This window comes from Osmerus mordax, chromosome 3, assembly GCF_038355195.1.
Source record: "Osmerus mordax isolate fOsmMor3 chromosome 3, fOsmMor3.pri, whole genome shotgun sequence".
In the NCBI taxonomy this organism is placed as follows: Eukaryota; Metazoa; Chordata; class Actinopteri; order Osmeriformes; family Osmeridae; genus Osmerus; species Osmerus mordax.
In genome coordinates, this window is record NC_090052.1 from 12,066,497 (window position 1) to 12,082,169 (window position 15,673).

The 15,673-nt window shown below is 44.9% G+C and overlaps 1 protein-coding gene across 3 annotated transcripts; it reads right to left on the reverse strand.

Moving 5' to 3' along the window:
- Positions 1–1,675: 1,675 nt before the first annotated feature.
- Positions 1,676–5,386, reverse strand: LOC136940755 (putative nuclease HARBI1). Of its 3 annotated transcripts, XM_067233044.1 has the most exons (13): positions 5,012–5,386; positions 4,662–4,732; positions 4,398–4,574; positions 4,246–4,307; positions 4,077–4,163; positions 3,948–3,989; positions 3,706–3,879; positions 3,604–3,626; positions 3,213–3,257; positions 2,938–3,107; positions 2,753–2,868; positions 2,545–2,656; positions 1,676–2,450 (listed from the first exon to the last, which is right to left on the reverse strand). In XM_067233044.1, exons 1-13 carry the CDS (start codon positions 5,167–5,169, stop codon positions 2,080–2,082), a joined length of 1,608 nt encoding a protein of 535 aa, XP_067089145.1. In that variant the 5' UTR covers positions 5,170–5,386; the 3' UTR covers positions 1,676–2,079. The 3 variants fall into 3 exon arrangements, with proteins under 3 accessions (XP_067089145.1, XP_067089144.1, XP_067089143.1); XM_067233043.1 differs by having other exon boundaries at positions 2,753–2,844; positions 2,938–3,257; XM_067233042.1 differs by having other exon boundaries at positions 2,938–3,257.
- Between the last annotated feature and the right edge of the window lie 10,287 nt (positions 5,387–15,673).

A 15,673-nucleotide genomic window follows, 5' to 3' on the forward strand; every position in this document is an offset into this window, starting at 1 on the left:
TTCTCCTGTTCAGAGTTTTTTGGGAGTTTTTCCTTGTCTTCCTTGAGGGTTTAGGTTGGTTGAGGGGCAGTTCTATGGGCATATGTGAAGCCCTCTGTGACATGCTTGCGTGTAAAAAGGGCTATACAAATAAATTTGATTTGATTCCTTGCGTTGTCTACCTAGTCTGTTACGTGACTCTCGTACTGTTTTCAGGTAGTCTATTACACCACTGTCGTGCTGTATCGGGTTCGATGTGACTCACCGATCCTAGTCTGTTACACAACTCTCACTTCCAAATGAAATTAAAGACCAAACTTACGATGGAAATATACAGTAATCTTTCCAAGTAAACACTGATGTCTTTTCAATATGAACAGTATGGTAAAATGACAATAATCGGATGAGTTTAACCCTTTGACGCGTACGAACACACCGGTGTGTTGAGAACTGGCTGGTCCCTGAAGCGTGTGGAACGCGTCCTTTAGAACGTCCAATTTTGTTCAAAAACGTCACAATAGACAGTTCAACATTAGCCTACATGTATATTATGAACATGTGTTTACCTTACCTTAACAAGTTAACCTTATCCATATGAAAACGTTCAGACAATTTAGTTTAGCTAACGTGAGCTAACAGCTAACCAAAAAAATAACTCACGCTTCAAGCACTGCACCTAGTAAACCATGATATTATCCGTTTTCCTTGACTTGGATATCACTTTCAACACATTTTACTATTGTATAACCAACCAGAGATCGAAATAATATACATACACTGTATATTTGGAGAAAGTCTACCTTTATTATCTATATGAAAACGTTGAGACAATTTAGTTTAGCTAATGTTAGCTAACAGCTAACCAAAAATAACTCACGCTTTACTCACATCACCTAGTAAACCATAATATTATCCGTTTTTCTTGACTTGGCTATCACTTTCAACACATTTTACTATTATATAACCAACCAGGGGCCTGTTGCACAAAACTAGGATAAGGGATTAAGCCAGGATATCTTGGTGATCCTGGCTCAATTGATCCGTAATCCGGTTGCCCTAAAGATGGATAGGGGGCAGGAGGATATGTTATGGTATAAATTACCATGGAGATTTATTCTGTGGAGCTAGCCTGCTCCAGACCAGGCTAAATTCCAGGATCTATTTAATCTCATCCCTAATGTCAGTCAGCAGTCACCACAAATGGAAACCAATAGTTATTTCACTGCTCACTATACATTGTTATCACATATAACTAGACCCACTGTCATTATTTAAACGTTTGTGATCATTAATTTCAATGATTTTGGATAAAAAATGATTTTTAGATGATGTTGCTATCATTAGATAATTTACAGTTTCCCATAGACTATAAGGCTATATATAAAATGATAGAATATTAGGGCCACAGAGGGGAAAAAAACACAAGTCATAATATTGTAACCAGTTGTTTTAAAGGAGGACAGTTGTTAAAATGACAGATGTGGGGCATTTCGTGAAATTGTACTTCAGTATGGTTTCATAAACAAAGACATGCTGATGTGCCAGAATATTAAGTATCACATTGTCATAAGTATCAAAACTGTAAAAACAATATGTAGCTTTTCTGCAGAAAGAACCAGCCTCATAAATTTATGACTTTATCCTTTTTCTTCAGTGTGGCCCTAGTACTCTGTCATATAAACAAATACACATTCCATATGAATATAAAAACACAATGTGTAACATTATGTTCCTTTATTGAATAAGGACAAAACAAAGCAGGTAAACCATCAGCTCCTTTCGAAACTGAAGTCACAGTGACTCTACAAGATGGAAAGCACAGAATCCAAGCATATTATACAAAATGATACACACACATTCAAAGGTCTGTATATAACACACCCTGCATGTCTGCACACTAAAATAAATGCAGGACAAATCCATACACATCAACTGAACAGACAAATGAATGGATGCAGTAGCCTCCCTGCAGCCTTGTATTACACACAGTATACCGCACAAACATCATAAGAGGCCAAATTCGTAAAAAAACGAACCCAAAAAAACCCAAATTCCTCTGCCACCGCAGGACATATTTAACCAAAATTGAAAGCACACATACTAACTAAAATAATTCAACACATATTGGTCCCTCAGCAGCCGACCACTGTCGTCATCAGGGAAGATTGCCGGATTGTCCCAGTCCATGGCTGGTGGCACTCTGGGGGCCCTCTCCTTCCTCAGGCAGGCCACATTGTGGAGGACAGCACAAGCCACAGTAATATCACATGCCCTAACAGGGCTGACCCTTAATTTGTGAAGGCAGTGAAAGCGTGCCTTCAGGAGGCCAAAGGTCATTTCAACTCTGGCCCTGGTCCTGGCATGGGCATGGTTGTAGGCCTGCTGTGCTTCCTGGGGGTCTGTGAAAGGTGTCAGGAGAAAAGGCTGGCAGCCATACCCCCTGTCTCCCAGCAACACACCAGAGAATTCACCTGTCAACACAAAATCTCATCATTACTACCTCATAAACACAGTGATATTCTTGACACAGCCATGATGGTTATAAATAGGGGTTGTGTGGCTTACCTTGTGATAGGCACTGATAGATTTCAGAGGCCCGAAAGATTCTGGAGTCATGGACTGAGCCAGGCCATTTTGCCACAACATTGCTGATCACACAGTCAGCATTGCAGACCATCTGAAATCATAAGATGAGGAATATTACACCAATCAATGCACATCACTGGCAATGCAGAGTGTTCGTCAATGGACAATATCAAAAAGTTATGTTCACCTGAACATTAATGCTGTGAAAGGATTTCCTATTCACAAAATCGGCCTCATGGGCACCTGAGGGGGCTTTTATCCTTATGTGTGTGCAGTCCACTGCACCAATGACATTGGGGAAACCTGTCACACAAAGTAATGAGTATCCTACTATGTGTTAACAGTTGTCCTGTAATTTGTAGATCCTCTTACCTGCAATCCTATAGAACTCCTCTTTGATGTCACAGAGTCTTCTGTGGCCAGGGAAGGAGATGAAGACATCTGCTAATGCTTTGATAGCCAGACACACACTCCTTATTGTGCGGCAAATTGTGGCCTTGTTCAGCTGTTCTGCATCCCCCACTGAGTACAGGAAGGCTCCACTAGCAAAAAAGCGCAAGGCCACACAAACCATTTGCTCCACACTCAGTGCATGGCTCCGTGCAGTGCGGTGCTTAATCCTGGGACCCAGTAGTCTGCATAGATACCTGATGCCATCTGCAGAAAACCTGTATCTTTCATATAGATGGTCATCAGGGAAGGCCAGTGGGTCCAACCGGTCCCTGAAGACCCTTTCTCGCCTGAAGGCTCTCCTCAGCACAAGTGCTTCTTCATCCACCACATCTCGCACGAATGGGCATGCCATTGTCAGAGCAGAAAGGAACACACAATTTTGGGCCTTCATATAGGCTAGTGGCCACACCTGGTGCTGGGGGGGTGGGCAAAAGAGGGCGATGCCTTATAACGATGACTTGGTTGTACTGATTGCTGGGAAAATAAAAAAAACCTTAGAAAGATGCCACCGTCCTGTGTGCTCACAATAAGAGCTCATATGTCATGGCTCACTTGACTTTACGAGAATATACCTAATTTTTATTTTCAGCTGTGTCATCTTCTTGGAGCTGGGGGAGGAAAGAAAAATAATGATTAATACATTTGTGTTACAGTTAGCATACAGTGTACATTGAAGGCATATCTCACCTCCCTCTCAAGTTTTTTTATTTCAAGGTCCAGTTTCCTAATTGTCCTCTTTTTTATTTCGGACTCCAGTGCAAGATTTTCCATCTTTTTCTTCTTGTACTGAATGTCTATGTCTGCCAGTTCTATTTGGCGCCGGAGGTGGTTGCCATACAACTTTCTGATAGCTTGTGAGCTCTGTGAACACAATACAATTAGCGCAGCTGGAATTTGGCAGGATGTGGTGTCCTTTTATTAATACGCACTATGTTGCCAGGCTGGTTTTCCCACTGTATAGCATCTGGGTCCTGTAAAAGAAATTAGATTTTTTGATTTTGATGAGGACTCCTCACCATTGTAGAGTAAATAGTACTTTCACAGTCTTAACATGATACCTCATGCCTTCTGGAATCCAGAGAGATGGTCTCCTCCTCATCATCGTCTCCATCATGTGCTGTTGCTGCTGCACTGGGGCCTTCACCCTATCACATTTAATCGGATTCATATTGAAGCTAGTAGACAAGACATGCCAGGCCTACAGTATGCCTTTGATGGAGTACTCACTGGATCAGCATCGTCTGGTGCTTGTGCTGGTGGCTCTAACAGGAACACAGTGCTGCCAGACACTGCAAGGCAATAGGTAAACCAAAGTCAGACAGTCCAAATTGATTCAATATGAATGTGGTTGTATCCCATGTAGAGATGGAAGGACATACCTTGAATGAAGCGGGTGGCATCTTGGGAGGAACCTATGCTCGTCTCTTTCCCCCCAGGGATCCCCTCTAAGACGGGCCTGCCTTTATTTAGCTCCAAGGCCATGTCCTCTGCTGGGGTAAGGTCAGCCTTTGGTGACCCACCACCCGTGCCTTGTCTGTGGGTATTCTTTTTCACTGCTAAAACAGTACAGACAATGTGTGAGCAGGCACCTTCTGGGTACAATATATGCTTGTGCTTTGTTAAATATTAGTCAGGGACCATACCATTCTGCAGAATGTTCTTGTATTTGATTTTGACCTGCTGCCATGTCCGTTTTGGCCCGTTCATGTTTAATCTACACACACACACACATATTTAATGGAGTCACACTGCAAAAAATTACTTGGTATTTTTGTCTTGTTTTCAGTAAAAATATCAAAATTTATCATAGCTTTATACAGTGTGATGGAGTTACTTTACACAATTTCACTCATATCTGCAGTGCATTTCAATAAAAAATTTAACCGTTTCATAATTACAGTACAACTGCATTTTTGGAGATGTGAATTAAATATTTGAATTGTAATTGTGATGTTTCAGCGGAGCGGTGAGTATGTAATTGTGCACTACTTACGCATTCAGGCGGTCTGCAATACTTTGCCACGCTTTTTCTCTTTGCTTTATCACTGTGGCGGTGTTGCCTTTCTTCTTAATTATATCTTTTACCTCCTCGTATGCCTCCATGAGGATTTGTGCTTCCGACGGGGAAAAGTACGCGGCTCTAGTTGCCATGGTAAATCAGTTAATCTGTGATCTGTGGCGGGGTCTATTTGAGTGAGCCGTGAGCGCGCACCTATCCAGGATTGGTTTCACCTGGCTTAATGAATCCGTGTCTGCTCATCCTGGCTTGGTCTTTGTGCAACCAATTAAGCCTGGACGCACATGTTTTGGCTTCATTGAGCTCAGCTGAGTCATTTATCCCGGATGTCTTAATTCTACTTTTGTGCAACAGGCCCCAGAGATCGAAATAATAGATATACATTCACAAATATGCATCCAAAACATCCGACAAGCGTCTGTCTTTCGTCTCGTTTTGAGCTACTAGAGGCCATCTTTGATTTTTTGGTGTTCCGGCAACAGATATGACCCTTGATGATGTACCACTTGACCCCGTACACCCCAGTATTTTCTCGTGAGAAGAGTAGGTTATCTCGTTGACCCTTTGACACCCACAATGCATTGAGTACTGATCAAAACAAAAAAAACATTGCAGCCTACATTATCGGTATTAGCTAAGTTAGCTTGTCGACAGCTACACTACGATAATATATCATATCCATTCACTGTGGATTCACTTGTGTGAATATTTGAAAATCGGAACAGTAATGACAGTATTAAGTTATTTTAATAAATATTTTAATAAGTTAAAAAAAACACACGAACACGTTTCTTAATTTTTTTTACCACAGTATCCCTTTACTCATTTCAGGTACATAACCAGGAAAGGGTACAATCTCGTCATCGTCACGTTACATATCAAGGAATATCATTACCACAAACATTCAGCACACAGCTATAAAAAATATTTAAAACCTTGATGCTGTGTAGGGGTAGGCAAGGCTTCAGTCAACATATCGGCAAAAAGGTACAGCATGTTTGAGTTGTGTGATGTACTGGCAATATTTAGGACATGACCCATTACACAGGATCCACTATGGACATCCAGGATCATGAAGGGCTTGGGATTTCTGGGTCTGTTGTCATGACAAGTCAACTGGCATTTGTCATCATATACTTACAGTACACAATGAAATGAACAAGACAAGATCCAATTTGTGACAAATGCCTCAAGACACCAATAAGTGGGGATACTCTGAATGTAAACAAGTAGGCTAGTGCAAGGGAAACTGTGAATGTAAACATAACCTACTAAAATCATATGTGGACATCAGTTATTGAGGTAGCAGCCATATGCAAAAAGAAAATAGTGGAGTGATGATGTACAGGAGCCTGGGGGTGCATGGGTTTGTCCACAATGCGTGTGGCTTTGGAGATGCAGCGTTTGGTATAGATGTTTGTGAGGGAAGAGAGATCCTGACTATCTTCTCAGCTGTCCTCTGCAGGCCGTGATGCAGCTCCTCGAGATGCTCTCTAAAGTCCCTCTATGCAATGTGGTGAGGATGTGGGATGGGAGATAGGCTGTCAGCCTTTGCAAAAAATAAACATGCTGCTGGTACATCAAGGAATTGATGTTGATGTTCAGCAAGGAATGGTCACTTTGTGCTGACTGTACTTGCCCGACACCTGAGAGAAGGCCATGTACTATACATGGACAGTTTGTACAGCAGTGCTGTCATTTTCTGTCTCTTGGAACGGGGCCTGTGCGGGCCAACATTCACCTGTAAAATTAGAAAGGGAGATGTTCAATATATACAAAACGGTCAACAGCAGGCAATCAAGTGGTATGACAAGTGGTGCGTTTCATTACCCTATGAAACATTACAGTCATACATTGCCGTCTTGTCATTTCAATAGGTTGTTAGATTGAATAAGCATAAAGTCTGGTTTATTCTACATGTCGTCCATCAACTAGCCCCAGCCCAGATTTTCCAAACAAATTACACTTGCCTCTTTTTGCTTGAACTGTGGCCTGACAATAAATGAGGAATAAATGTTCTATCAACACGGAAATTAATGACAGTAGATGGTAGCAAGGGATCACAAATCATAGCCATCAATATAGAATGGATGTCTGAATTATTGTGTTTGCTTTAATTTGACTAAACATGGAAAGTTAGTAATCGCTAGTTACCTGAATAATACCCTTTACTACGAGCTAGCTAGCAAAAACATCAGATAGTGGAAAACAACCACAGGTCATGCTTTCGTCTCAATATCATGCCACAGGTATGTGTATATTTTGTGGGTATAAATAATCTACTCACCAGAAAAGTTTCCCAGATAAATTGAAGCCACCCAAAAAGGTTTGAAGGTATCCAAGCAGCATGAGCTTGCTTGATCGCCTTTCGTCGAGGTGTCTGGGAGTCATGTTCCAGTCTCGCCTATAGCTCAATTTGGTTGACAATCAACAGTTGTTGCTAATTTACTTGGCTATGTTACGTAGTTTGTGTAGTAGGATTATAACAAAATAATGCAATTGCATCTAGTCAGTCTAACGTGTTACTAGGATTGTAATGCACCGTTTTGTTTTCGTTTTGCTGGCTTCCATCCAGTATTTTGTGAACACGGGCTGCGTTGCCAACTCAGAAGGTTTACGAGATGGAAGCCAGCTAGAGAAAACAAAACGATGCATAGCAATCAAATTAGACTGACTGGATGTATCCAAATTATTTTGTATTCGTTATAATCCGACCACACAAACAACGTAACATAGCCTAGTAAATTAGCAACACCTAACTTGTTGATTGACTCTATACTACACTACGAGCTAGCTAGTTTGGCAAAACATCACCTCGTGAAATACAACAGTTCATGCTTTCATCTCAGTATCGTGCAAACTATATGGGTGGTATAATTTGAGTTATACAAATACTTCAGTCACCAGAATAATAGCCAAAATATCTACTTTGAAGGTTTCCGCCAATCCCCTGAAGCGGAAGAAATACGTCAGGAGAAGGTGGATAAACAAAACAACCAATGAATGGAGTAGTCGTCACTAATACGGGGTGCAAACTATGTCATCAATGTCCTCAAAAAAGCAATCTGCAGAGCCAGTAGACACAGTAGTCTGTGGGGTGACTGTCTCTGGAGCGCATGCAGGCAGGGCAGGCAGGCAGGGCAGACCAGCTGGATGAAGCGGTCTTGGGGTCAGGGCTGAAGAGAAGCTGTCCAGCTAGAGAGGGGGAAGTCCAGTAAGGGGTCTGTGTTGCGGGTGACTGTCTGCCTCTGGAGGGCTGGCAGGCAGGGCAGGCCAGCTGGATGAAGCTGTCCTGGGGTCAGGCCTAAAGAGAAGCTGTCCAGCTAGAGAGGGGTAGTCCAGCTGTAACCAGAACAGACTCGGATCTAAGGTCAGAGGCTTTTATTTTAACGGGGTAGTCCAGGAACAGGCAAAAGTCGGTACACAGGCAAACGGGGCAATATAGGTCATTCTAATTCGTGGTCAAAGACAGGCAAGTGGTCGATCGGAGAAACGGACATAACAGAATAACAAGGCTCAGACTGACTATGTCAGAAACGAGTAAGACTTCGCAAAGAAGCTACTGTAGGGGAGTCAGGTGGCTGAGTGGTGAGGGAATCGGGCTAGTAATCCGAAGGTTGCCAGTTCGATTCCCGGTCATGCCAACTGATGTTGTGTCCTTGGGCAAGGCACTTCACCCTACTTGCCTCGGGGAGATGTCCCTGTACTTACTGTAAGTCGCTCTGGATAAGAGCGTCTGCTAAATGACTAAATGTAAATGTAAACACTGGGGATCAATAATCTCAAAACTCAGGGGAAGCAGGGCGCAGCCTCCTTGCAGGCAGGACCCCAACAACGACCACGCACCCGAGGCGCAGGGTCGGCAGGATGGGCACAATTGAAGTCTGCAATAAGGGAGGGGTCCAGAACATCCGAGGCCGGAACCCAGGACTGCTCCTCCAGGCCATAGCCCTCCCAGTCCACCAGATATTGCAGGCCGCCCTGCCTGCGGCGGGAACGGAGCAGGGCCCGGACCGAGTAGGCCGGATAGATGCTGGGACATATGTCCTGGATGGTGGACAGGAGGCCGGAGGGGGATCCGACGATTGAGCCCGACGTATGGTGTCCTTGATATCCCACTTGACTGGTACGACCAGGCAGGAACGCGGCAGAATGTATTCCTTGCGGACAGGAGATGTGTAGGCGTCAAACTGTCTGGATAGGGCATCCGCTTTGGCGTTTTTATTTCCGGGTCGGTAAGTAAGTGTGAAGTTGAATCTTGTGAAGAACAGTGCCCATCTGGCCTGACGGGTGTTCAGCCTCTTTGCAGAGTAGAGATATTCTAGGTTGCGATGGTCTGGATGCTGGCTGCCTTCTAGCCAGTGGCGCCATTCCTCAAAAGCCAGTTTCACGGCAAGTAGTTCGCGGTTGCCGACGTCATAGTTACATTCTGCCAGAGAGAGCTTTCTGGAGAAGAACGCGCATGGATGCATTTTAGCAGGAACGCCATGGCGTTGTGACAGGACAGCCCCTACTCCCGACTCAGATGCGTCCACTTCAACAAGAAACGGGAGAGAGGGATCAGGAAGCGACAGTATGGGAGCACTGGTGAACAAGGTCTTGAGGCGGTGGAAGGCTTCGTTCGCTTTGGCTGTCCAGTCGAGTTTGCGTGGAGCTCCCTTGAGCAAGGTTGTGAGAGGTGCGGCTACAGAACTGTAATTGCGGATAAACCGTCTGTAGAAATTAGCAAAGCCTAGGAACCGTTGTAGTGCTTTAACATTGTCAGGAGGTGACCAGTCTCTGACGGCTGTGACCATGGTCTGGTCCATGGCAATGCCGTTCTCATTGATGACATACCCGAGAAAGGCGATTTGTGTTTGGTTGAATTCACACTTTTCTGCCTTGACAAACAGAAGTTGTGACAACACGGTACGGACCTGAGAGACATGCTCTTGTAGGGATGGCGAATAGATTAGGATGTCATCAATGTAGACGATGACAAACTTGTTCAGGAACTCCCTGAGGACCTCATTGACGAATGCCTGGAAGACAGAAGGAGCGTTTGCCAAGCCGTATGGCATGACCACGTATTCGTAATGCCCGCTGCTGGTCTGGAACGCAGTTTTCCACTCATCCCCTTTCGGATCCGAATGAGGTTGTAGGCGCTCCTGAGGTCTAGTTTGGTGAACCACCTGGCGCCACGAAGCAGCTCTAGGGCAGCTGGAACCAAAGGAAGGGGGTACCTGTTCTTCACGGTAACCTGGTTCAGGTCCCGGTAATCAATGCACGGCCGTACACCCCCATCCTTCTTTTCCATGAAAAATAAACTAGCCGCTGCAGGGGACGTGGATGGACGGATGAACCCCTGATTCAGGGCTTCCTGGATATAGCACTTCATGGATTCTGATTCCGGGATGGACAATGGGTAAACACGTCCCCTCGGGGGAGTGGTGCTGGACAGTAGGTCGATGGCGCAATCCCCTGGTCTGTGTGGCGGAAGGACTGTGGTTCGGCCCTTGTTGAAAACCTCCGCTAGGTCTTGATAGTCTGGTGGAACACTGACCACCTCCTGTGTGATGGGACTTTCTACCTGGGTAGCGCGACATGGCCAAGACAGGCACCGATTAAAACAGTCAGTTCCCCAAGCAGTGATTCATTTTATATCCCAGGAAATGGAAGGGTTGTGATGTTGTAGCCAGGGGTAGCCCAGAACCAGGTCCAACCCGGGTGACTGCAGGACCAGAAACGACAATTCCTCATGGTGGAGTGCGCCAACTCTCAATCGGACCGGAAGGGTTCTGTGGGTGATTTCACCGGTGCCAATGGGTTGTCCGTTTATTGCGTTGATACGGAAAGCAGGGGTGCATGGAGTGATGGGAAGGTTTGCGTCTCTCCAGGAGACGTCGGCCAGGACACGAAGCTGCGCTGAGAACATTTCAGGACAGGGTTCACTCACCGCGTCTCTGGCAGGAACGGCACTAGCAGGTCGTCGTGTCAGCAGGCTGCCAGAAGATGCGCTGCGTCTCCACAGTAGAGGCACAGGTGTCGGCCCCAATTCCATGGGTTTGGCCGGGCCCTGACTAGTCGGTGTTTGTTGACGCGTGGTGGAGCGTGCGCTGCTTCGCCGGGCTCGGATGATGTTGTCAAGCCGGATGGATAGTTGGATTAGTTGTTCCAGCGCCAGGTTCTCGTCCCGGCAGGCTAATTCTGACTGTAAAGTGGTGTTAAGGCCACGGCAGTAGGTGGTTCTTAAAGCGCTTTCATTCCACCTGCTGCCCTCGGCTAGAATGCGGAAGGCCATTGCATACTGGGCCACTGATTGATCCCCCTGGTGGAGGGTGAGGAGTTGTTCCCCATCATCCTTACCCTGAGCAGGGTGATTGAATACTTAGCGGAAGTGGTCCAGAAAGCATTCCAATGAGACAGTAGAAGCTCCTTGTTGTTTCCAGACTGCTGTAGCCCACTTTAACGCAGAGCCTGTAAGGTGAGAAATGATGAAAGCCATCTTGGCTGCGTCCGAGGGGTAGGCTGACGACTGGTGCGCAAACGGCAGTGAGCACTGAAGTAGGAAACCCTTGCATTGGTCGGGAGACCCGTCGTACTTTTCCGGTGAGGCTATCCGGGCATGTGCCGCAGCTGCGGGTGGCGGAGAGGGGTCTACAGGAGCAGGCTGTGGTGTCTCCGGAATGGCTGGTGGAGGGATGCGGGTAAGGAGCTCCTCCAGGAGGTATTTGACATGATGCAATTGGGTATCGTGTTCCCCCAACAAACCTCCCTGGGCTGATAAAGCTGAGCGCAGGGCCTCATCCTCCGCTGGATCCATGAGATGGCGAAGTCTTCTGTAACCAGAACAGACTCGGATCCAAGGGCAGAGGCTTTTATTTTAACGGGGTAGTCCAGGAACAGGCAAAAGTCAGTACACAGGCAAACGGGGCAATATAGGTATTTCTAATTTGTGGTCAAAGACAGGCAAGTGGTCGTTCGGAGAAACGGACAAAACAGAATAACAAGGCTCAGACTGACTATGCAAGAAACGAGTAAAACTTCGCAAAGAAGCTACTAAACACTGGGGTTTAAATAGGAAACTAAAATGGGTCAAACAAGCAACAGGTGAAATCAATAATCTCAAAACTCAGGGGAAGCAGAGTGCAGCCTCCTTGCAGGCTGCGCAGAGTACGGAGGCGTGACACCAGCAAGGAGTCTGTGTTGCTCTCAGCATCCTCTGTTGCACTCTGTTGAGCAGGCCTCTGCATGACCCTCCAGACCTGTCAAAGTGAAGAAAGGGTCCATGTCAGTTGTGAAAAATGAAGCTTTTCCCATCAACACTTGATACAGACTTCAGTTTCAACTGTGAAATGCAGTGGCAGTACTTGAACTTGAATCCAAATGTGTTGACCTGATGGAGACCCATGCAAAGTCACTCAAAACACGGGTTCGATTCCAAGCTCTGGCAAGAGTATTTAGCTCTAAACTGGTCAATATACACATCTGACCAAAGACCAGCTCGACCTTTGCCTGTAATCAGTGATTCTGACTGCCAGAGACCTTTAAATAGGTTGACCGAGTGAAACTAGCCTGGCTAACGTAGGTCGCTTTCTCAGGCAAATGACGAAGGAAACAGGATTGCTTTGGCTTCAGCATGCTCTTGTCTTCAAAAAGCAGTCTTCCTGACGTTTTTGGAGTAGAATTGAGTGAAATACAGTCACTGCCAGTGAGCGAACCAAGTCTAACTCTAAGGCTAACGTCAAAACAATGCACTCTCACTCAAATTGCAAGTTTTCCACAAATCACAAAAATAATAGGACCATCTGCCTAAAAGTACAATTCCCACATCTCTTGAGGCTGCCCTGCACTTTTCGGGGGTAGAATTTACAGAACTGTAAATAAAATGGTGAAAAACCAAAACATGGCTGCCGCCTAAGCCTATGCGGTCTCCCTGGCGTCTGAACTCACTCCAATTACAAAGACTTTCACGACCCAAATCAAAATTCTGAGCCTACAGGTCTGTGGGGAATCGCTTTTTCTCCAAAAGGCTGCCCTTCTCAACCTTTTTGGTGAAGAATTCGCCGAGATACAAAATGATTCACAAATTATAAACACTAATGGGAAAAGCTAGCTACTTTTCGAGTTCGGTTTTCCGTCACTTCAAACTCACGATCTAAAGGTCTAAAAGTGCTCAAACCTTCACCATAATTCAAGAGTAGTGTACTTTCACAAACCCAATCATTGATTCTATCTTAAAATGTGTATGAATAGGACTTACCGAACGTGGCTGCCTCCAACACGGCTATCAGGCGACTCGAGTTGAAAACAACAATGGCCGCCGAAAAATAATTTATATTCCGAATGGCGAGCTGCGATTGGAAGCAAAATGAAACAGGAGCTAAAAACCGAGGGTGGGGGCTTGGTCAGCACACAATTATCAGAAAACATGTGTGTGTGTATCGCCATGCTCGCTCGTGTGTCAAGGGGCAGGATGAGTGTGCGTGCGCTGTGGAGCAAATCAATTTAATTCAATCATATATTGACATATCAAGGTGAAATTGCGTATGGTACTTCAGAATGATGTCATCTTGGAGGCACAAAGGTTTGAAAAACCATCAGTCAAAATTATATTTGATTTATTAACACAAAGGTATTGTGGCAATGTGGGCATTTACATAAATACACTTCTTTCAGCCATTTTGTATTGCATTCCTTATTCAATTTCACCCTATAGAAAGACATGTATTCTACAAATCTGTAACAATTTCAAGTCGATTGGATCTATGGTTCATGAGGAGAAGGGTGTTGAAGGTTGTACCAAATTTGGACAGTACAGCAAAATCTATCATGGCGGACCTTATGGGTTCTTGAGGCTTTTTTGTTCCCCATGAGAAATAAGGAATGTATACAAATTTTCAGGCATTTTGGAATAATGGGGCACTGGGGAAATCACGTAGACTTTGGGCGTGGCTTATTGCGCCACCAATGGGTGTATATGGGCCATTAGCGGTCTGGGAGTATTGAGTGACCTGGTGTATCATTGGGCCAAAATTGAAAAAAATCGGGTCAAGGACTTTTTGAGCTATTGGGCCATTTAGCGGAGAAATATAATAATAAATATAGCTGCAAGCAGCGATGCGGGTTCCTCCGCAAAATGGCAAAATATTATAAACATGTACACCAGGGCTCTTCAATTAGTTTGGAGATGGGGCCGGTTCTTGAAACTGAGGCAAAGTCAGGGGCCAGAGGATATGAGTAATCACGGTAACAAATAAAGAAATTACAACAACATACTGAAGGAGTCAATATATTCTATTTTGTAAGTACATATAACAACATATGCCCAAGAGGCCGCATATGCCCAAGGATTCAAAAATCAAACCAGGTGAGCAATAACCAAGCCATATTAACAGACAATTGGAGAAAATGCAATTAACTAACAAAAATGGAAGACTAAGGGCGGTGGGGGCCCCTGGGCTTGGGTCATTTTCGGGCCCTACCAACTATTCATAGATGCCACCTACGTCACTTCCAAACAGACCGCCGCCATATGCACTACCGATCTCGCCCAGTATGGCCGCCCACACTGCCGATTTCAATGAGAAAGTGAGACAGAGATATGTCGGGAAAAAAATCAATTTTAAGCTCCGATCCTTAGCCTATTTGTTACCCCCAGTTTTCTTTGGTTCCTTATTATCTGCCCCAGGCTTGTCCCAATTGGCTTACCATGACAGAGCTAGCTATAAACATTTATCTTGTACATAACCCTCCCCATACAGTGGGGATAGCTTGAAGGCTTTCAAGAGTACGGATGTTTATCAATATGCTGTGGCTGGATGGATGAATGACGTGAAAGTGCGGCACATGGCCACCATGGACTTATATTTAATCATGGGAAAGTTATTTATTATTTGAAAGAAATCAAATGTATGTTTTTGGTGCAGTTTACTCTGACTGGGTAGCGAGTTGTTAGCTAAGTGGCTAACAGCTAGCTAGCACTCATCTTAGTGCCACTTAAGCTCACGGCTAGCTGTCATTAATCTTGACAATGTTCTTTAATGTCAGATGCAGGGCTTGACATTAACTTTTTGAGGCACTTACGTTCTATGCACAAAAGCCATTTGTCCAAAACCTTTAAATAGCCTGACCTAGTGAAACGGGCAAAACTAGCCTGGCTAACGGAGGTCGCTTTCTCAGGCAAATGACGAATGAAACAGGCTCGGTTAAAGAAATCCAATATTCTGGCTATCTTCGGTAGGCTCATATCTACCAAAAGCAGTCCTCCCTGACGTTTGTGGTGTCGAATGGAGTGAAATACAACATTGTGAACACTGCCAGTGAGCGCCCGAGTCTGACTCTGAGGCTTACGTCAAAACCGGGGGACCAAGGCATGGCTGCCGCCTACTACTATGCGGGCGACGCATTCTCACTCAAATTGCAAGACTTTCGTGACCCAAATCAAAATTCTGATGCGACAGATCAATGGGAATCGCGTTCTCTCTTAAATGCTGTCCTCCTTGACCTGAGCAGAATTCACCAAGATGAACTTCACCGAAACAGAGGAAAAAATCTGGCATATTGCAGGCATTTCTAAGGCCGAGTAGGTAGGTAACATGGCGGCGCAAAGCTACAGTGATGTCATGTGAATCAAATCAATACATGACTTTAAATAGA

Coding starts and splice junctions, on each gene's coding strand:
- LOC136940755 (XM_067233042.1), bottom strand. CDS start 5,169: ATGGCAACTAGAGCCGCGTACTTTTCCCCGTCGGAAGCACAAATCCTC. Junction 3,880..3,947: donor AAAACCAGCCTGGCAACATA/GTGCGTATTAAT, acceptor TTGTGTTCACAG/AGCTCACAAGCTATCAGAAA. Junction 2,451..2,544: donor CTATCAGTGCCTATCACAAG/GTAAGCCACACA, acceptor TTGTGTTGACAG/GTGAATTCTCTGGTGTGTTG.